A 25,506-nucleotide genomic window follows, 5' to 3' on the forward strand; every position below is an offset into this window, starting at 1 on the left:
AAATCGTTGAACTTTGACCCCTTAACAGTCAAATTTCTGGCCGAAAACCGATCACAATCTCAGTACCCTGTATATCAAATTTCGAGTCTGTGGACTAAAAATTGACAGAGTTATTGCGTAGGAAAATGTACACACACACACGTTCACTTTTATAGATATACTAGCAGTTCCGCTCAGCTTTGTTCGGGCCCTATGTACTGTTACATAATGATAAGGTTATGTATATATGTATATATTAAAAAGTGTGAATATGTAAAGTAATGCCTTTCTGTATAATAGTCTTCCTTAACTACAAGACAGAAAAGACAGACAGACATTTTCACTTATATATATATATATATATATATATATATATATATATATATATATATATATACTAGCATGGGTGCCCGGCGTTTCCCAGGTATTTGGAGATATATGTTGAGCAACAAAAAAGTGGTCAATTTTTTAACTTTGACCCCTATTATGACCCCTTAAAATTTATTGTTTTGGGCTCAAATTAAGTTATTAAGTTAGATCCATGTCCAAGGAACCTATATCTAAAATTTTAAGTGTTTAGACCCAAAATTGTCGGAGAAGTTTGATAGAGTTCTCAAAGGTCAAATCGTTGAACTTTGACCCCGTAATTGCCAAATTTCTGGCCGAAAACCGATCACATCGATTTTCCAAAATCTCAGTACCCTATATATCAAATTTCGAGTCTGTAGACTGAAAATTGACAGAGTCATAGCGTAGAGAAATGTACACACACAAACACACAGATACACAGATACATACACAGACAGACACTTTCATTTTTATAAATATACTAGCATGGGTGCCCGGCGTTGCCCGGCTGTTTGGAAGTGTATGCTGAGCAAAAAAAAAACGTCAATTTTTTTTTTAACTTACCCCTATTATGGCCCCTTAACATTTATTGTTTTGAGCTCAAATGAAGTTATTAAGTTAGATCCATGTCCAAGGAACATATATCTAAAATTTGGAGTGTTTCAACCCTAAATTGTCGGAGTTGTTTGGTAGAGTTCTCAATGGTCAAATCGTTGAACTTTGACCCCTTGACAGGCAAATTTCTGATCGAAAACCGATCACATAGATTTTCCCAAATCTCAGTACCCTGTATATCAAATTTCGAGTCTGTGGACTGAAAATTAACAGAGTCATTGCGAAGGAAAATGTACACAGACATACAGACAACCAGACAGACACACAGACACACAAACACACGGACACGTTCACTTTTATATATATATAGATAGATAATAGAGATTATTTTTAATCTTAAGCATTTTAATAGACACAAATATATTGCCATGTTGTTTATATTTCTGTGACTAAAATAGTAAATACTTTACGAGCATTAATAACAAATTTAGGCCATAAAGAAAAAAAGAATAAAAAGGAGAGAGGGAAGATAAGAGCGGGGAAGTGAATTAATTCATTTAAGTAAAACTTATCCCCTCTTTGTCCGAAAACTTGTTTTTTAAGTAAGATTTAACTCGCTGATTTCTTGTTGATTTTGTCTTTTGTCGGAAGATTTACCTTTTCTTTAATTGATGTGTTACCGCACATCAATTAAATAAATCTTAGTTCAATTAGTTCTTTTGTTGTTTTTTACAGTACGATTTACCTGGATGGATAACAGTAAGAATTCAGTTATTATTAATAAAAATAAATTACGTACTGGTCTCACAGTCAACGTCTAGTAACTCTACTAGTTTTAAATAAAACCAAAGGCTAATTAATAGATGTGTTTATTTAAAAACATACTCCAATAATTTAATTCAATATATTAATAAAAAAAAAATGAATACCTTGAGACGAAACAAAAGTAATAACTAAATTATATTTATAAATGGAAAAAATAAAGTTACTTTAACAAATCTTGTTTAGGAATTTTAAAGAGAAAAGGGCTATTATTGTATTATTTTGATTATTTCGACTACTGTTCTCATCTTAGATATTATTCTAAAAAATTCAGCCGATGAGTAATGAAAATTAAACGCTTTTATACGCGGAGTGTTTAGACGTGTTGTGGTTTTACGTTCTTTTCCGCTTCTTCTCGTCATCGCCGTCCCGTTTAGTGGCAATCAATCGCTTCATCTGTTTACTAAGAGGAATGAAACTTTTAATGCCTGAAAAATACAAGGCAACGTTCGCTGAATGTTTCAATGTTTTTATTTGAGGAGACTTGAGAAAGGGGCTAATATTATCGTAGCTAGTTATTACTTTTTAAACTTACCTTTTCAGCTTAAGTGACTGAGTAACTGAGAGACGCGAACTGACAGAAATCGATAACATTCGCCTTAGATTATTTTTCATTTTGACTGTGTCTCTTTTTTATGTCTTTCCAAACGAGACTGATCTGAAAACCTAGTTTCTCTCGCTCAAAAGCATAACATCATATGCTTATATCGTTCCACTGTTTTGTCTACGGCATTTGAACTTAACCCCTACCTTGTCACTTTCATTCAACCCTGAGGACGATTTTGTTTTTATAGTTCTGGTCATCATGTACTCAATATGACCATTCTCAAAATTCACACTAGGTTACTTAATTGATACTGACGTTAGGTCCCAATTAAGTAACACCTTTTTCCGTGCATCTTATCGAACTCATATTCGTTGTGTCGAATGCTAAATTCATAAATATGAATTGTAGCGTTCTGTATTGTAATTGTATCATCGACTTTTTTCTCAAAAATAATGAACAAAAGTTCAAGGTAATATTGAAATCTTTGCGAAGCAGTAGATAATAGCATGAGAGTAACATTAACTGCTACGTTCTCTTCAAATGTCCGTGTTCAGAGAGGCTAATTAGTCGGGAAAACGTAAAAGAATGTGAAAGAGAACGAATTGAAAGTATATTTACTGAAAATATTCATCAAGAATTGTCTTAAGTATCCGGCGGAACGGATTAGGATATAAATGTTTTTCTGTTAAAAATATAAAGACCAATGTCATAAGGGACAGTTACTTTATAAATTATCGATGATTTCGCTTGGATATTTACTGAATTACTCACCCATTTATATGCATAGACATTGAAACGAACACATAACAATTGTTATTGTATTAGAGTGTTTGAGAGTCTCCAATCGCTGCTTTTATTTAACTATTTATTTTCAGTTTACCGTCTTCCCCAAAACAGAATCAAGTTCTGAAGCTAATCCGTGAATTAAAACAGAACGGCAACCTCTCTGAAAATGTGTCTTTTGCCATGCGAAATGCAGATCAGGTAAGTATAGCGTCAGTAACAAAATGAAACGTGAACATATAATAGTCGTGTGGGTATGTATATAATATCTCTGGACACACTTAATACCACGCGTGTAGCCTTTGTCTCTGTCCGCAGTCGATTAGTAGAAGAATTTGATTTCATATATATATATATATTTTTTTCGTCGGGTACAATGAATCCGTTCTGTTTAAATCTATAACAAAACTCACTGCATATTTCAGATATGTTGACAACACTTTTGCTGTTTTTCCATCGCAAAGTGAAGCGTCGATATTTTCGATAGGTTGAATTCTTTGCATGGGGCTCTGAAGTTCACTATGGAAAGTGAGAAGGACACCTCACTTCCCATCTTGGATGTTCTTGTCGAACGATCAGGGGGGGGGGGCTTTCTCACTACAATTTATAGGAAGCCGACATTTACTGGCCTATATGTGAACTGGTTGTCTTTTGTACCAAAATCACGTAAGGTCGGCTTAATTAATACTTTGGTACATAGAGCCCTCATGATTTGTTCGCCTAACAGATTGGACGCCGAACTCGATAAGATCAGGGAAATATTTATCAATAATGGTTATCCTGTTGACCTTATTGATGACTGTATTTTCAAAAAGGTTGCGGATTTTAAATCCCCTAAAAAGTTTGGACCTTTGAAATGCCCGGTTTATTTAAAATTACCGTGGATTGGGGAAAAGAGTAACAGACTTTCCAAACAGATTCGCAGAAGTATTTATGACTGCTTTTATTCTGTGTCCTTGCGTTTGGTATATACTACGAGACCTGCATTTCCTTCTTTTCGCAAGGATAGTTTGTCTTACATCCAAAATAGCAATATTGTATATCAATTCAAATGCCAGTGCGATGTTGGTTATGTTGGGCGAACATCCTTGCATCTTTTGACTCGTATAAACCAGCATGTTCCATCGAAGATCAGACAAGGGAGGATGGGGTATGGTAGTCTCCCTCCTTCTGCAGCCTTAGACTCTGCTATTGGCCAGCATTTGGTTGACAACCCGTGCTGTTCCGATAGACATAAAATAGAATGGTTCGATGTGCTACATAGAGCGGACTCCAGAAGCTATTTAAAGATTTTGGAGTCTGTCTCTATTGCGGTGCGGAAACCTTCTTTGTGCCGGCAGAAAGAAACGTCTAACCCATTGTTTCTCTTTGAGGAACTGTGAATATTTTCTCCCGTTTTTTCCCTCGTTGTGCCAATATTTTAATAGTTTTTTAAACGTTAATAAACTTTATTTTAGTGTCCCCGTAATTTTTGGCACATTCAATAGTTCCCCCATAGAACTCTTTACTTTCGACATAGTATTATTATTTTTACGCTATCGATTTTCTCCTGATGAGATGATAGCTGAAAGAGCTCTCGAAAGACTTCCACCCATTATATTTAAAACTGTATTTAAATTCTGTACCTCTAAATATATATATATATATATATATATATATATATTACAAAATCAAGAAAACAAAAAATATAAATATGAACATCATATGGTGTATTTCCTTATGTGTTACAATAGTTTCATAACCATTTCAACAAATTTAAACTAATCATTTTAAAATATTCCAAAAATGCTACTCTTCTGATACGAAAATACATTCGTCATATGTGTGTGTGTGTGTGTGTGCGTGTGTGTGTGTGTGCGTGTGTGTGTAATCCCTATTAAAGGGGATCAAACAGTTGGACTCACGTCGTTCCTCATCATGTTATTCTATTTCTTTATTCATTTTTCGACTACCTTCGAATAGATTAAGAATCCACGTTAACATTTCTTATTTTTAGATGATATTTCTACAATTTTCTATTTTTATATTTCTTTAATCTTTTAATGGTTTTCTAATGTTTATAATTATTTTCCCTTTTTGATGCATTTATTTTAGTGATTTATTTCCCAATGTCTAAATTACACCTTCCAAATTTTAGTTTCTATTTATATAGCCAACTATTCATATTTCAAGTTGCATTAATTTCGTATGAATTAATATTTACACGTTACGATATATTTGTTTATCTTTCTCACTTTTACATTTCATTCTTTGAGAAAAACTATAATTAAAATGTTTATTTAAATAATTTCAATTAATATACTTCATACTAGTTATGTAATTAATTTAGATGTTAAATATTTCATTTCTAGCCTCATCTTAATATAAACATGTTACATTTATTTTTTATTTTTACTATTCTCGTATCATTCAGTATATCGAGACAGTGTAACTCGATTTTGCCAACATTTTATCGAAATTCCTTTATATTTTTAATTACATTTTGATTTTTGTCTTTATTAATCTCTTATGCTGAATTTAAAACTTGTAGTTCTCACCTATTTCTTTTTATAACTATCTAGGTTAAATTTTTTCGCTTATTCTACTTAAAACTTATATTCCAATTTGATCTATTTTAATGCATCATAATCTGTTCATCTCAATATTTTACAATTACTTAATACTTGATTTCTTTTTTTGTGCTATTGAAATGTCTCAGTGTTAGTTTATTACCAATAGCAATTATTAAATTTAAATATAATTCTATTTCCATTATTTAGATTATATTATTTTTAGTTTCTATGTGTTAAGTAAATAATCTACTACTTTATATATATATATATATATATATATATATATATATATATATATATATATATATATACTTTTATTGTCGTCGAAATCGGTTCAATTGTCTATTTTCAACTAATTCGTTTAAGTCCAGGACTCACCGTGATACACCGGGAGGAAGGATTCAGATACCTCAATGTAGTGACTTAGCTCATAATACATGATAGGCTACATTGCACTGTAGAGAATCTGCTGTCGATTTTATGAGATTATGTTATATAATGCTTGAATTAAAAATTAAAATGAAAAATCCAAGTATCATTGTAAAGTTGTACTCTTAACAGAAACATTCATTCAAAATTCTATTTATATAAGTATCTGGATCTTTTCAGAACCCCACAAAAAAAAACAGAATCGACAACGATTAGAATTTTAATGCACCTGGTATCTATAAAGAAACGGCGTGTGCTTATTAGTAGTATTATTTACTCACGCAGGGTTGTCACACCAGCCATCATCAAATATTGCTCTTTGAGAACAACTTGTGGTGTTCCATGGAATCTGAGTGACAAAAAGTCTCCCCAGATTTCCAGTACTCTCCATATCTTTTAATAACATCCGTAAAAGAATTTGCATTATCGTAACAGCCGCTTACCATTGATTTCTCGTTGGCAACGACCATTGGTCTTCATTGGAATTTGGGTGCCAGTAAGCCTCTCCAAGGTCCCAACCTCTTTGCACTCAGCCTGCGGAGGTCTTGCTAGTGCTTTCTCTCCTCAGTGTTTCTATCTTCCTTGACCCTCATGATTTTATGTGGTGCCTGTTTTTGGTGACACTCAAATAAAAAGACGGGGCAGTAATTATCAATTATACAGTTTCAGTTTTCATGGTTTCATATGATGTTCCTTTGTGCTTTGCATCTGTGGCCGTTTGTTTGTCCAGTTTGTTTGTAATTTATGTGTGGTGTTGGTCTCCACATTAAAGGGTTTTCCTTAATATTTCTGCGGTTTTCATTATTGAGATTCGTTGTATCTTCTCTGTCATCCCTCTGATTCCAATATGTCCCATTCTTTTTCTAAGTTTTTCGGTATCGTTCCTAGTGCTCCAACTATTAGTGGTGTTATCTTTGCTTTCTTCATTTTTCAGCTCTCTGGCCAGGTTTGTGTATTTGCTCCGCTTTTCAGTCTCCTTGTGGCCTGCCAGAACGGCAAAATCTACAATCTGGCGGGACTTTTCCTCCTTGTTAACTATAATGACATCCGGTCTTCTTGCTTGGATTTGTATATCCATGTCCCATATAATTATGTGGCTTCCATTTTTCAGTATTGGTGTCGGTTTTTGTTTGTACCATTTGCTGTGTGTTCAATATGCAATTGTTTGCATAATTGCCTTCCCCACTTGATCGTGTCTATTTTATATTCTTTTGCTGCATTCGCTTATTATTATTATTATTATTATTATTATTATTATTATTATTGTTGTTGTTGTTTTTGTTGTTGTTATTATTATTATTATTATTAGTAGTAGTAGTAGTAGTATTAGTATTATTATTATTATTATTATTGTTGTTGTTGTTGTTGTTGTTGTTGTTGTTGTTGTTATTATTATTAGTAGTAGTAGTATTATTATTATTAGTATTATTATTATTATTATGATTATGATTATTATTATGATTATGATGATGATGATGATGTGCGTTGAAAACCAACCGGTGTCGACTCCTAGGCGACTCTTTTGTTTTACTTACTTTCTGGGCTCCTGAAATCTAATTAATCCCCATATAGACATAGTTAAGAGCGATTGATAGAGACGGTATTAAAATTGGAAGTCCCTATTGATCACTTTATACAAAAGAATAAAATTGTATTCATTTACGAGACTTAAAAAATAGCTTAGCACGAAAATAAATGCACGAATGGATAACCATTGTTAATAACTTCGGGAATTATTTTATAAGCCCAAAACAATTTGTTTTGATTTAAATACTATTGGAGTAAAAAAATAATATTGAATGAGAGGAATTGTGATTGATTAGTATAACAATGCAGTTTTTAGGAAATCATCGTTCGGTATGAGGCAGGTAACCAGAATAATATTGAAAGATTTAAATATTTTTCAAATATAAAATATTTATTTACCAACATAATCTGTCGAACCAAAATGGAACTGTAATGCAAAGTTATCAAATTTGAAGTATACCTCATCTTCGGGAAAGGAAAAATAAGAAATAAGTAAAATCATTCGTTAGAGGTGTGTTTCTGCTGGAAGCCGGAAACAGCAGCTTTGCAGTCAGACAAGTTTGCATGTTTGTTAAATTATTTCTGAGATGTGCGTGTTATCCCTATATACATTAAAAACGTCACAGTTTTCCCCCTCTGAACCAACTGTAACTTTAAAAATACTTTTCTGACACATCCAAGTGTTCAAATAAAACCCTAAATTCCATCCGAGGAACTACACCAGAATTATCGCATTAACGAATAGAGGAAGTAGTCCTTATTTTTCTCTCTATTGCTGAAGTCCTCCTGCGGATTCCCATAAACATCGCAGGGATTTAGACACGTGGTATAGATATTGTGGTTACACCATTCTTAACTGACTCAAAAATGCTAAATTTCCGTCTGTCGATTCGAAATATAAAAAATTATCCCTTACAACGTTCCTGCTATTCTGGTTGGCTTAATTCTATAAACTTAACATGCAAGCAAGCCGTTATCCAATATGGCGTCTACCGATACAAGAGGCCAGAGTTTGACATTAAATAAAGAAAATATTGCTTCTGACTCCCTTTCTCTCTCTCTCTCTCTCTCTCTTTCTATCTCTCTTTTTCTCTCTAAATTTGTTTAGAGAGAGAGAGATAGAAATAGACAGAGACAGAGTCAGATCGAGAGACAGAGCGACAGATCTGTTTTGTTGCATTCGAACTTTGTACCGAAATAAGAGAGAGAGACAAAGAAAAAGAGACAATGAAAGAAAGAGATATACAGAGAAAGAGAGTGAAAATTTGAAACATCGTAACGGCAGAGAGAGAGAGAAATAGATAGAGAGAGAAAGGAAGAGAGACACATTGTAACGAACTAACCTCATTTCATTACCACGTCCAGTTATTTGCTTTAAATAGAAAAAGAACAAGATGTTTTTTCTATACTGTCGTCGTCGCCCAGTGAATATCATACTTACGAGTTTCACTGTTTTTTCTTTTATTTGTTTTTTTTAATTATTATTGAAATGAAACGAAAAACCTTCATTTGTTTTTAAGGTGTTTTCTTTTTAGGGGGGTTTTTAAAGGTTTTTTTTTTTGTTACGGTAATATGTGAAATAATTTAAACCAAGTAATGCAGTAATTAATACAAAAAAATAATAATAAATGATAAATACACTAAAGAAGTTTCGTTTCGTTTGCTTAGGATAGGATTCCATGTTTTTGTTCGTAAATAAATTTTTGCTTCTTAATAAAACTTTAAGTCGCGGAGGCCGGTAAGTAACCAGTCAACATTATCACAGCTTCTGGATCTTTTTTTTTTTCGAACTGCCTATTTCCTCTATATGTTTTCCTTTTTCCCCTCGCTGATATTTTTTATTTTATTTTCTTACGACTGGCGGTTGTTCAATACCCTTACTACACAACCTCTCTCCACTCTTTCTTGACATTCTGATAGCCGTTCTTTCCATGAGGAGTTTGGGTTGTCTATTCCAAAAGCCGTTCGTAACATTAGGAGGTTGGAGTTAGGCAGCAGCAACAGCAACAATAACAACTGTACTATAATTTTTTTCGAGTGGGCGGCACGCTTCCAGTGGGCAACGCCGATTAGCGGGTACTGCTAGTCGTTAAATATTATCACAACATTTATCAGTAATAATTATGTTATTATGTGTTTCACTTAGATGTAATTAAAATTATTTAATTATTTATGCACATGGATGTACGCATATTCTCTTTCCCTCTGTATTGTTTTTGTAATTAAGATCTAAGGGAAGTAATTTGCTGTGGCAAACATTTGAGTTAAGCAGATTAATTACACCTGGATATTATTCAATATATGGCTTTTATTCGAGTTTTTATTTAACTTTCTTATTTAGTTATTATATATATATTATTACTTATTTTATGGTTTGTAAAGCAAGTAAGGGACAAGTATGTTTTATCTGAGTGTGTAGTTATTTGTTTTTTTTTTAATATTATGTTATTACTTGGTAATTATCTTGCGTGTTAGTACCTTGCATGAGTGTCAGATGCAAGTTCCGTTAATTCGTAGAGATTTCAGCATACGTGCGCACCAGAGTATGATAAAAATGTTTGTTATTCCTGAGTAATTTATGTCTATCAATAGTTTTGTTAGTGTTAATATAGTTATATTAAAAAGTTTCAATATAGCTCTGCTCTATTTTGTGGGGGGTTGTATTTAATATATAATGAAGGCCCGTAATTCCTATAAAGCTGAGCTTCCAGTGAACAAATAACTTTACTCAAACCATTTTAAAAACGTATGTCAAATTTGTTGATGTTCCTTCGGTCGGTCTCTTCAATAAGCTATCAACCATATATAGAAAGTGGGTGGCTTGATTACCTGACGAAAGCGGACGGGATAATCCCTGTATTAAGTGTCTTATATGTGGAAACGTGGGATAAATATTAATATTAATATTAAAATATTAATATAATATGAATATTAATGGCTAGACACTTAGAAAAGGGACTTCAGTTTGTGGTAGAATAAGACTAACAATAAATTGTCCCATTTAATGCTACCAAAGAAAATAATTTTCTTTTAATAACTCTAAGAAACCATTCCAAGAAACACTTTGGCCTGATATTCTTAGGTAACCGAAAATGAAATAAGTACGTAGATGTTGCCAGGTCTGCTGCAAAAACAAATAGAATCCCTTTACTAAGTTCTCACACCTGCCAGTATTTTATATCTCTAGAGATCTACCATTATCCGATATATGAAATACTGTTGCTATATGTTAGCTGGTAAATCAACTGCTAGCCTATCTTTCTTTTACAAGGTGAAAAAATAATTTATAACCTAATCGGTTCCGCTTTGTCTGCCGCGGTCAAGCCCCTGTTGCATCATCGCAGAGTTACATTTATGTGCTTGTTTTATGAGAACTTCTGCGGAATATGCTCCAACGAACTTACTATACTTATACCAATAAACTTAAATAACCACAACCCTTTATTATCTTCTAAACCTTCCCCCTTAAATGTAGAGGTCTCTAGATGCCAGCAAGTTTTCTACTTTGATAACTTATTTCTTCAGACACCTTGTCACGATTTCCCGACCGCTGTAAAATGCAGAAATTTAAGTGTAAACAATTATGTTGTTGCTCAAATTTCTACTCTAGTAACTTCATTATAAATCTAACCCTAACCTGACAGTAGCCTCTTGCGGTCTCGTGGCAATATTGCTTCTTTTGGGAGGGGAGGGGTATATAAAAGTAAAAAAAAATAATAGCTTCGCCTTCTCTCTTTGTTATTACGTAGTAAGTTGGAATTTTTTTTTTTACTTTTTTGTACTTTCTTTCATCTTACTACATTACTTAATTAAACTTCCACTCTTTCATCTTTTCATATTTCTATTTATTTGATCTATTTTCTATATATTTCTATGTTGATTTTGTTTAATTATTAGTATCATTTATTCTGTGTGTGTACGTCTATGACTAATGCTATGTCAAAATTCTGAACGGTATTATTTTCTATTATTGTTTCTTTTCTGTTTAATAATGTAATGCCAGCAAATATATAATTAACTGTTACCTTCTATTTACGGGTTACAATTTATAAAGGAAATGATTTAAAACCTTTTTAAATTATGAAATAAATGAATTAAAATTAATAATTTTTATTCTACGTCTTCGTTAGAAAGATTCTTTGCTTTTATTATTTATACTAGCAGTTCAGCCCTGCTTTGCTCGGGCCCTATGTACTGTTCATAACTTGCCCTACGTGTGAATACACTTTATACAAGATTTCAAATGTTTAAACCAAAAAGTGTCTAAGTAATTCTGTAGAGACCGCAGAGGTAAATTTGTTTTGGACCCCAATGTTGACCCCTTAACATTTATTATTTTGGTTTCAAATCAAAATAAGAAAGTTTTGCCTATGTCCAAGTTACCTGCATCTAAATTTCCAAGTGTTTAAGCCCAAAATTGGCGGAGAAATTTGGTATAATCTGCAAAGGTCAACTTTCTCAACTTTGACTTTTTGGCAGCCAAATTTTCGCCCCCCAAACTCATTAAAATGCTTGCCGCATGTTTGAATACCCGTTATGTATAAATTTTAAATGTTTTGACTCAAAATTTGCTGAGTAATTTGTAGACACTGCAAAGATCAAATCTTTTGAACTTTGATCCCGTGGCAGCTCAAATTTTCGACCCAAACCGATTAAGACGCTTGCCCTATCTCTAAATACCCTTTATGTAAAATTTCAGATGTTTACACCAGAAATTGGTTGAGTAATTCGGTAGAGCCCGCAGAGGTCAATTTTCTTTTAACTTTGACCCTAATTTTGACTTCTTAACATTTATCTTTTGGGGCTCAAATCAAATTAAAAAGTTTGATATATGTCCAAGTAATCTACATCTAAAATTTCAAGTGTTTAGATCCAAAATTGGCGGAAGAGTTTGATTGAGTTTTCAAAGATCAAATCGTTCAAGTTTGACCCTCTGACAGTCAAATTTGTGTCTAAAAACTGATTAAAACGATTTTGCCAAATCTCAATATTCCTTATGTCAAATCTTGAGTCTTGACAGTTATTTGGTAGGGAAATGTACACAGACTGACAGACAGACAGACACAGACATTTTCACTTTTATAGATATATAGATTGTTAAAAGTACGTTTTAAGAATGGTTGATATTTTAATAGTGGCGGTTTTAACATGGACACCTATTGGCAAATTCTGCTGTCAGTTTAAAGGAAAAACATTTACCGATTACAATTTAAAGAAATTTTATCTCTACACGGTTGCCTACTCTTTTGTAATTTTTAACTATAAACGTATTTATTTACAGAAGAAATTGATCAAAACTAATTGATTTCTTCATAGTACGTCTAATTTAGGTATATTATTTATTTTTGCTACTAAATTAAAATTAGATGTTATACATTGTAACATATAAAGAGTGAAGGGATTTACATTCGACACTGGGAAAATCTACTTAAGAAAATTATTGCTCGCACATTTAATAATTACAAGTGATTTTACTCTTGCGTTTTAAAAAATAAACTTTAAATTTCCATATATATTATGAATGAAAAAATTAAAATTCATAGCACTTACATGCCGTGAATATTTTTGTATATTTATTACGTATGTTGTTAAAACTGCCTTTTATAAATACTTGTATATTTTAATAATAGACAGTTTTAAAAACGACACCGGTTAGCAAATTCTCTTGCCCGTCACAACACAAACGGTATTTTTACTTAAGAAAATTATTGTTCTATTGATTCATATTGATTGATCAATATAAATAAGAATATTTTTAACTCTGCACCAACGGCTAAAAGGTAACGCTAAAAATGCCGGAACATTTGTTTCTAATATTACTTGACACACATTTTAAACGATCGGTGTTTAAAAGGGTTTAATAACTTGGGTAACTCGGTAAGAGCATTGGATTGAAGATGTTGATTTCAAATCTGTGATTATTTTGTTTTTAGCTCTCCTACTGTAACACACATACTAAAACTTTCCTTTAAATCTGCAAATGAAAAGAAATGAAATTCTTTTCACTTAACTGAAACTGTAAAGTGTGTCCTTTAACACGGACAATTTCTTACGTTTACTATGTTTGTTTGTTTTTGTTTGTTTTTTCTTGTAAATGAAAGATTTTGTCTTCATTTGACTATTTAGATATTTGACCTACTTTGGCGATTGGTATGCCAAGACATTGTGTACGTTTGGAAGCAAGGAGCAATAATTCTTCGAAATGAAAGTGAAGAAGCACTGCTCGTAGCACCTTTTCAAGTAAGTATTTTTGCATAGTAGAAACCCTACACTAGTAATTAACGATTAAGTTAGCTAGTGTGATTTTTGACAAAGGTCACCTTTATGGCATGTCAAGATAATCGTATTCTACAAATCGAATTGTATCCAGCGACGGGTAACGTGAAGTTGAGCGGGAGGGGTCAAAGGTCGAACGTTGGCATGACGTCACTTTTTCCAGTGAGAGAAACAAGGTTTTAAAATCAGTCTCGGATTGGAAGTCATGCGAGTGAGATACATCATCAATAATATAGAATAATCTTAGCTGAATGTTTCCGCGAGTCTTTGTTCATTATCATCTCTTATATCTTTAGTAAGTTAAGAAGTAAATGATTTTAATTATTTAGCCTCTTTCATTTTCTTTAATGTATCCTTGATGAAACTCCGCGAAAATCTCTTTGTGTCTTTCCTGCATGAGAAGTTTATTCATCTTGGTCAAACAGACGATCGCCGATTATTAGACGAGACTATCACGACCACACATGCAAAGATGAAAGGAAGTGACGAAGAAGAGAATGGCAAGAGCACGGTAAATCCGACCTCTATGAATAAAGTTTTTTTTTTAATTTATTTTACTTGGTCTCTTGATGGTTCCTTATACTGGGCATATATGTACAAAGATTTTTATTTTACTTGGTATGTGGGGGTTGGTTACACCCGGCATGTAAATAGATTTTTATTTGATTTGATTTCTTGGTGGCTCGTTAAACCCGGCATGTATATATGAATATTTTTTTATTCGATTTATTGACGAAAACGTTATAACCAGAAATTTGGTTTGATTTGTCTTTTACGGCATATCAATTTATTGTTCGTTAGTGATTTAATGGCATTTAATATTCCATAACATCATGTGTTGTTGATCCTCACGTTTTTTAATTCGTTGCGAATGGTTTGTCTACTTTGTCGATGAATTCCCTGATCAGATTTTGATATTGAGATGGCAGTCAATGTTTTAATCTCCTCTTCTTACTGTCACTGTCCACTGTTTCGCAATAACCGATTTATGAACATTATTACAAATTGAAGTATTGATAAATACAATTAGGAATTGGCGTTTTATTCGTTCCTCTGTGGAGATATATTTTTTATTTGTTCCTCATGTGCAGCTATAAAACAATCTTCATCATTTAAGGGGGAAACAGTTTTCCAAAATCCTAAGCGCATTCACTGATGAAGTATACACTATTCTCTTCCGCCTATTGTTCCAGTGACATAATAGTCAGGTCCTGTATTGAGTACTGTTGAAATATTATTGGCGCTGCCAAATTTCTGTGCCATTTTAGGATTTTTGATAAGATGTAAAAACGTACATGTAATGAGATTGACTCTATCTTTTCTTCTTTTATGCAATATTTCTATCCCGGACGTAATGTTGTTAGTCTCAGTCTTTTCTTTAAATTCTATTATGGCATGTGTTCTCCGGAATTATCGTAAATCTTCTCTGCGTCCTCGGTTCGACCTCGTTTGACTCGTTAATATAATAGTATATAATCTAATAGTATATAATCTAATAGTATATAATATAATAGCATATAATCTAATAGTATACAATCTAATAGTATACAATCTAATAGTATATAATATAACAGTATATAATCTAATAGTATATAATCTAATAGTATAACAGATTGTAGTATATAATCTAATAGTATATAATCTATTAGTATATAATATAATGGTATATAATATAACAGTATATAATCTAATAGTATATAATATAATAGTACATAATATAATAGTATATAATCTAATAGTATAAAAGATTGTAGTATATAATCTAATAGTATATAATATATTGGTATATAATATAATAGTATATAATATGATAGTATATAATCTAATAGTATATAATCTAATAGCATATAATATTGTAGCATATAATCTAATAGTATATATATAATAGTATATAATATAATAGTATATAATCTAATAGTATATAATCTAATAGTATATAATATAATAGTATATGATATAATAGTATATAAGCTAATAGTATATAATATAATAGTATATAATCTAATAGTATATAACCTAATAGTATATAGTATAATATAATAGTATATCATATAATAGTATATCATATAACAGTATATAATATAATAGTATATAATCCAATAGTATATAATCTAATAGTATATAATATAATATAATAGTCTATAATCAAATCGTATATAACCTAATAGTATATAGTATAATAGTATATAATATAACAGTATAAAATCTAATAGTATATAATCTAATAGTATATAATATAATAGTATATAATATAGTAGTATATCGATCATAGTATATAATTTAATAGTATATAATTTAATAATATATAATCTGATAGTATATAATCTGATAGAATATAATCTAATAGTATATACTCTAATAGTATATAATGTAATAGTATATAATATAATAGCATATAATCTAATAGTATATAATCTAATAGTATACAATCTAATAGTATATAATATAACAGTATATAATCTAATAGTATATGATCTAATAGTATAACAGATTGTAGTATATAATCTAATAGTATATAATCTATTAGTATATAATATAATGGTATATAATATAACAGTATATAATCTAATAGTATATAATATAATAGTATATAATCTAATAGTATATAATCTAATAGTATAAAAGATTGTAGTATATACTCTAATAGTATATAATATATTGGTATATAATATAATAGTATATAATATGATAGTATATAATCTAATAGTATATAATCTAATAGTATATAATCTAATAGCATATAATATTGTAGCATATAATCTAATAGTATATATATAATAGTATATAATATAATAGTATATAATCTAATAGTATATAATCTAATAGTATATAATCTAATAGTATATAATATAATAGTATATGATATAATAGTATATAAGCTAATAGTATATAATATAATAGTATATAACCTAATAGTATATAGTATAATATAATAGTATATGGTATAATATAATAGTATATAGTATAATATAATAGTATATCATATAATAGTATATCATATAATAGTATATAATATAATAGTATATAATCCAATAGTATATAATCTAATAGTATATAATATAATATAATAGTCTATAATCAAATCGTATATAACCTAATAGTATATAGTATAATAGTATATAATATAACAGTATAAAATCTAATAGTATATAATATAATAGTATATAATATAATAGTATATCGATCATAGTATATAATTTAATAGTATATAATTTAATAATATATAATCTGATAGTATATAATCTAATAGTATATAATCTAATAGTATATAATGTAATAGTATATAATCTAATATTATATAATCTAATAGTATATAATATAATAGTATATAATCTAATAATATATATACTAATAGAATATAATCAAATAGTATATAATACAATAGTATATAATTTAATACTATATAATATAATTGTATATAATATAATAGTATATAATCTAATAATATATAATATAATAGTATACAATCTAATGGTATATAAGCTAATAGTACCTCATGTAATAGCATATAATATAATAGTATATAATATAATAGTATATTATCTAATATTATATAATATAATAGTATATTATCTAATATTATATAATATAATAGTATATAATCTAATAGTATATAATATAATAGTATATAATATTGAAGTATATAATATAATAGTATATAATTTATTAGTATATAATATTGTAGTATATAATGTAATAGTATATATAATAGTATATGATATAATAATATATAAGCTTATAATATATAATGTAATAATATAACAGTATATAATCTAATAGTATATAATATAATAGTATATAATCTAATATTATATAATATAATAGTATATAATTTAATAGTATATAATATAATAGTATATAATATAATAGTATATAATCTATTAGTATATAATATAATAGTATATAATCTACTAGTATATAATCTTATAGTATATAACATTGTAGTATATAATATAATATTATATAATCTAATAGTATATGATGTAATAGTATATTATCTAAGTGTATATCATATAATATTATATAATCTAATAGTATATAACCTAATAGTATATAATGTAATTTTATATAATCTAATAGTATATAATCAAATAGTATATAATCTTATAGTATATAATCTATTAGTATATATTATAATAGTATATAATACAATAGTATATAATGTAATAGTATATCATCTAATAGTATATAATATAATAGTATATAATCTAGTATTATATAATCTAATAGTATATAATATAATAGTATATAATATAATAGTATATAATATAATAGCATATAATTTAATAATATATAATATAATAGTATATAATATAGCAGTATATAATCTAATAGTATATAATCTAATAGTATATAATATAATAGTATATAATATAATAGTAAATAATATAATAGTACATAATTTTATAGCATATAATACAATAATATATGAGCTTATATTATATAATATAACAATATATAATATAATAGTATAAAATCTAATAGTATATTATATAATAGTATATAATATAATAGTTTATAATCAAATAGTCTATAACATTGTAGTATATAATATAATATTATATAATCTAATAGTATATAATATAATAGTATATAATACAATAGTATATAATCTAATAGTATGTAATCTATAGTATATGAGAGTCGTCTCATCGGCAAGTATAAGCTCATATATTATTGTATTATATGCTATAAAATTATGTACTATTATATTATTTACTATTATATTATATACTGTTATATTATATACTATTAGATTATATTTTACATCAAGTGGCTTTACGCTAAGTCTGGAGAAAAGTTTATAAAATTAGAAACATAGCTTGATTCGAATCAAATGGAAAATTTTACTTTACTTTACTAAATTTTTAACCTTTATGAAATCTTACCAGACTGTTTTTACTTATATTGCTACATTTGTACATAATTTATCAGTTGTCTTAGCCTGTTTATCTACTAACCTTTCACTTCTTACCGCGTAAAACTTTCACAGTAGGAACTCTTCTTACTATCTAAACTGCAAAGAACTCTACTCTCTCTATGTACCTAAAATCAAGTGGAAATTTCATAAATAGTTTTTGGAATATTTCTTATCCTTGAAACACGGTATTGCAGAACTGTTTACTTACATACGCATATAAGCAAACAGTTCCGCAATCGGTTCACAGTTCGTGGTTGTTTTCGAGGGCAATGTAAACAAATATCTGCTGAGGGGTCTTCTGAATTAATCAAACATCGTTCTCAATCCTCTCATAGTACATTTCCATCTCACAATCTCACTAACACTCATCCTCGATTAGATTTTGGTCTTGATAAGTGGTGAGCCATTAGAATGACATATATATTAACACGTTCTTTTTAACTATTTGATGGATAAAGAATGTAGTTATTTTAAATGATTTATTGGTTAGTACGGGTTGACTCTTTTACAACTGATCCATACTTTGGGGGATTTATATAATGGTGAACCACCAGCATTGAAATCAAAAACGTCAGTGTTAATTTTGTTACTGCGTTACAATGACGTGAAATTTGTAAGATACATAGATTGATACATGAGAAATGTTAGATAACTGATGAGAAAAGTCAGCTAGACGAGAAATTGATATAGATAAGAAAAATACAGAGATTAATGAGAAAAGTTACATTTAAAAGTTATATATATAAGTTACATTCGAGAGACATGTTAAATGGATGAATAAAACGCGTAAACCACTCGATTAAACAAGAAATTATTCTAAAATGAGTTTGTACATATGCCGACGGGTTCAAATGTGAGATATAATGTGTTTTATCAATCGAGAGCAATTTTATCAATGCATAACGTGTTTTCCCATTACATAACAATGTTATCATGACAGCGACGAAATACAATTACACTTTTGGGGGTTGATTGTTACCTTTTTGTTTTTCGTTTTCAAAATGTCCGATACAGATTTATTTCTCCTGCATTATCAACTATATTTTGCCAATAATTCCTCACGTCCGACCTCAACCGAACCGCCGCCAGTCTAACAAACCCTCGTCATAAACAAGTCCCATAAAAGATAGAATAAATAAATGACAGAAAAACTACCGCATATTTCTGAAGAGGTTACTCAAAGACCGATTCGGCCATAATTTACACTGATGGCGGCAGCCGGCTTTTAAAATGCCATAAACATCACCAATGACTGTGATTGGCCAATAAATATAGGAGACATTGTTTTGAAAAGCCCAATGGTTGGCCAATAAATGCTAAGGGCATTTTAATCAGGCAATTGATCTATAAAGTTAAGTATAGTCCAAGAAAAGATCTGATTTACATGTGAATAAAACGCACTTTCAAAAGAAATGATTTATTCAATCATATAGTTGATATATAAAGTTATCTTATCAGGTTTTAAAAGTGAATCTAAATAGCATTTGGGCTTGCAATCAAAATTTTTTTCTGGCTAGCCTATTTTTGTCTGCGCGTTGTTATTTGTAATATAATAACGTATTTCCTATAGGTTAGATGCATGTTTTTGCCCAAGAGTCCTTCCATGGTTTCAAAGTATATTTAGTGCTATTGTTTTCTTGCTAATATAACTTAATCAGATTCAGTCCAATGTAAACTAACATGTTGTTATGTTAGTTTTTTTTAAAACCAATATCTACGACGTAATCTCATACGTCATCGTTTCTTTGTTTCAATTCCGATGCTTTTATTCTCAATCATTTGATCGACTTTGCAAACACAGTTGATTACCCGTTTATCATTGTTCTTTTATGTTTCTATATACATATATTTTATATTTTTATTGATATGTGTTTCGTATGTTTTTATATACATATGTTTTATATTTTTATAAATATGTGTTTCGTATGTTTTTATATACATATGTTTTATATTTTTATAAATATGTGGTTCATATGTTTTTATATACATATGCTTTATATTTTTATAAATATGTTTCATATGTTTTTATATACATATCTTTTATATTTTTATAAATATGTGTTTCATATGTTTTATATTTTTATAAATATGTTTCATATGTTTTTACATAAATATATTTTATATTTTTATAAATATGTGTTTCATAAGTTTTTATATACATATGTTTTATATTTTTATAAATATGTGTTTCATATGTTTTTATATACATATGTTTTATATTTTTATAAATATGTGTTTCATATGTTTTTATATACATATATTTTATATTTTTATAAATATGTGTTTCATATTTTATATACATATGTTTTATATTCTTATAGATATGTGTTTCATATGTTTTTATATACATATGTTTCATATTTTTATAAATATGTGTTTCATATGTTTTTATATTTTTATAAATATGTGTTTCATATGTTTTATATTTTTATAAATATGTGTTTCATATGTTTTTATATACATAAGTTTTATATTTTTATAGATATGTGTTTCATATGTTTTTATATACATATGTTTTATATTTTATAAATATGTGTATCATATGTTTTTATATACATATATTTTATATTTTTGTAAATATGTGGTTCATATGTTTTTATATACATATGTTTTATATTTTTATAGATATGTTTTTCATATGTTTTTATATACATATATTTTATATTTTTATAAATATGTGTATAATATGTTTTTATATACATATATTTTATATTTTTGTAAATATGTGTTTCATATGTTTTTATATACATATATTTTATAATTTTAGTGATATGTGTTTCATATGTTTTTATATACATATATTTTATATTTTTATAAATATGTGTTTCATATGTTTTATATTTTTATCGATATGTGTTTCATGGCTTATATACATATGTTTTATATTTTTATAAATATGTGGTTCATATGTTTTTATATACATATGTTTTATATTTTTATAAATATGTGGTTCATATGTTTTTATATATATATATATGTTTTATATTTTTATAGATATGTGTATCATATGTTTTTATATATATATGTTTTATATTTTTATAAATATGTGTATCATATGTTTTTATATACATATGTTTTATATTTTTATAAATATGTGTTTCATAAGTTTTTATATACATATGTTTTATATTTTTATAAATATGTGTTTCATAAGTTTTTATATACATATATTTTAAATTTTTATTGATATGTGTTTCATATGTTTTATATACATGTGTTTTATATTTTTATAAACATGTGTTTCATAAGTTTTTATATACATATATTTTATATTTTTATTGATATGTGTTTCATATGTTTTTATATACATATATTTTATATTTTTATAAATATGTGTTTCATATGTTTTATATTTTTATAAATATGTGGTTCATATGTTTTTATATACATATGTTTTATATTTTTATAAATATGTGGTTCATATGTTTTTATATATATATGTTTTATATTTTTATAGATATGTGTATCATATGTTTTTATATATATGTTTTATATTTTTATAAATATGTGTTTCATATGTTTTTATATACATATGTTTTATATTTATATAAATATGTGTATCATATGTTTTTATATACATATGCTTTATATTTTTATAAATATGTGTTTCATAAGTTTTTATGTACATATGTTTTATATTTTTATAAATATCTGTTTCATAATTTTTTATATACATATATTTTAAATTTTTATTGATATGTGTTTCATATGTTTTATATACATGTGTTTTATATTTTTATAAACATGTGTTTCATAAGTTTTTATATACATATATTTTATAATTTTATTGATATGTGTTTCATATGTTTTTATATACATATATTTTATATTTTTATAAATATGTGTTTCATATGTTTTATATTTTTATTGATATGTGTTTCATATGTTTTATATACATGTGTTTTATATTTTTATAAATATGTGTTTCATATGTTTTATATTTTTATTGATATGTGTTTCATATGTTTTATATACATGTGTTTTATATTTTTATAAATATGTGTTTCATATGTTTTTATATACATATGTTTTATATTTTATAAATATGTGTTTCATATATTTTTATTGATATGTGTTTCATATGTTTTATATACATATGTTTTTATGTTTCATATGCATATGTTTCATATGTTTTATATACATATGTTTCATATGTTTTATATACATATGTTTCACATGTTTTTATATACATGTTTTATATGTGTTATATACATGTTTCATATGTTTTATATACATGTTTTATATGTTTTTATATTTGGTTTTATGTACATATGTTTCATTTGTTTTATATCCGTATGTTTCATATGTTGTATATCCATATGTTTCATATACATTTGTTTCATATGTTTATATTCATATGTTTTCTATGTTTTATATCCACATGTTTCATGTGTGTTCATATGTTTCGTATGTTTCATATGTTTTATATATATTTGTTTAATATGTTTTATATACATTTGTTTCATATCTTTTATGTTTCATATGTTTTTTATACATTTGTTTCATATGTTTTATATGCATATGTTTCATATGTTTTCATGTATGGCATAATTATATTTACACACCGGTTCCCGTTAAATCACCGAAGTTAAGTCAGTACTAAAATGGATGACCATTTATTAATTCTCTTTTCTCTCCGCTTATCTCAGCATTGTTTCCAGTCATCTAGAACTTCTCCTTCCTGTCACTAGATCCAAGCAGTACCGATTCAAGAGAGGTGTGGTTAGGGATTGTGCAACTTTTACCCCATAAGAACGTACCGTTACTTTCACAGAGGTATTTATTCTCTTGAAACTGAACGAAGGCATCGATCGATTATTATTGTTCATTGTTTGTTTACTTAAGTCATACAATTTCCCCCCGTATTTTATTCTTATACTACGATTGGTTGAGATGTCTAATATTAACCAAGTAGAACTTTTAACATTTTGCCTGTTCTAGAATGCATAATGTTGTATTTTTCCTGTTCTAGAATGCATAATGTTGTATTTTAATAAGTAAAAAATATTTTACTTCAGAATTTTTCTGTTTTCTTTTGCAAATGAGTACATTTGATAGCTATACTAATTCTGTTAAAATATTACAAATATGATTTGATAAAAAAAACATTGTATGTATCACTGTAATATACCACTCGAAAAATCACATGCCTGACATATAGTTGGTGCCATTAATAAAATCAATATAATGTATATGGACTGCTAATCTTCAATATTTATGGCATAATCGTGTTGATATACCGGTTCCCCTTAGATCATTGAATTTAAGGGACCTTAAGTCTGGTCATTGCTACATGTATAACCATATAGTACGACTAGGCGCTATATGCGTGCACCTTACCATAGGCAGATAGCGACGCCAACCTGTGATGTTTAGCGTGGCGAGTAGCACACACACCCTAAATGATGGGCACCAATAAGGTGGGAGGAAACCAGAGAGTGGTTCTTCCTCCAAGAATGACGGTGATGGTAATGCCAATGATAGCAAGTGTAAAAATTAGAGTCCATCCTTTATATGAACATACAATGTTTGTAATTATGGACAGCGATAATAATCAGCAAGTATATTATGAAACTTAAACTTTGTAAGTTGTAAAAAAAACATCGAAGATACTGCCAAATGTGGTGCAAAGAAGATGGCCTGCTTCTACTGGGTTAGAGAACTTCTCACACCTGCTAATATCGTAAATCGCTATAAAGCCACCATATAAGGAGTAGTGTTGCCATATCTAGGCTCGTACATCAAGTATTATAAAATGGATCTCTAATCTAACGTAATCCAAATTTTCCAATAAGCTTCAGCCCTTGTCTCATTACTTCCACAGCATGTGCTCGGATGAACTTACTGCACTTGGACTCCTCAATGAAAATACCACCGACAAACCTGACTAACAGCAAAATCACACCCCTTCACTGTAAAAGTCCATAGATGACGTAAAACCTTCTGCGATAAAAGCTTCTTTTGTCAGACCTTTTGCGCGTAGAAATCTCACCTATTCCTTATTTTCACGATTGTACCCATATGCGAAGATTTAAAAGTAATGTGAACAAACACCTTGCTTAACAACTTTGCAATTAGGATGCCTTCCTTTAAATCTGTCTTCTAAACACATTAGCTCATACATACTTGTTTAGAACAAATAAAAGTTTTTAAAAATCTAAATCAATAGAATATCTCCTAAGTATGAAATAAAACTACATCTTGTGGATATACACATACATCGACAGCATTAAGAATTAATTAAAACAATCATTAATAAGAAATGAGCAATATAATAATACACTAAGACAAGTTCATGTCTTTACATCATTATGACATTCCATCTTTCTTTTTAAAGGTGAACACGCACGATTGCCGATGATTAATTTAAATAACACTTAGATGACAATCACTTTTACAATTTAAGAACATATATTCGAGATTGTATCCATTTAGCTCTGTATTTTGGGGGGTACTACATAAATTCGTCCATGCCAATTTTACAAACTGACCGGCATGATTCTTGTAGGAGGACAATGAAATATGTTTGTTTATCATGCATACTAACAAATATAAACAACAGGAGAGTGTATATTTGCTAGTGTATTTAAGTAACGTTTGTTTTTTTTATTTAAGCATTTTAAATTAAATGACACATTATTATTCTCCTCTTTCAGCGTTTTTGTATAGTTAGTTGTATAGAGAAGTATATTTATAAGGATATATGAATTTTGTTTTTCTCTTTCTTGAGTAAATTAACAAATGTTTTACATCGCGTAATCGCTGAT

The 25,506-nt window shown here is 28.3% G+C and overlaps 1 protein-coding gene across 4 annotated transcripts in view; it reads left to right on the forward strand.

The window, feature by feature from the left end:
* The window catches only part of LOC145266488 (uncharacterized), a 167,585-nt gene that overhangs the window by 24,326 nt on the left and 117,753 nt on the right, over window positions 1-25,506 (forward strand). For all 4 annotated transcript variants that reach the window (XM_080122207.1, XM_080122210.1, XM_080122208.1 and 1 more), the window contains exons 3-4: window positions 3,127-3,235; window positions 13,669-13,782. In XM_080122207.1, the coding sequence (XP_079978333.1) occupies window positions 3,127-3,235; window positions 13,669-13,782 (223 nt within the window). The remainder of the gene's footprint in view (window positions 1-3,126; window positions 3,236-13,668; window positions 13,783-25,506) is intronic.

This window comes from Euprymna scolopes, chromosome 41 (assembly GCF_053919585.1).
Source record: "Euprymna scolopes isolate OS-2025 chromosome 41, ASM5391958v1, whole genome shotgun sequence".
NCBI lineage: Eukaryota > Metazoa > Mollusca > Cephalopoda > Sepiida > Sepiolidae > Euprymna > Euprymna scolopes.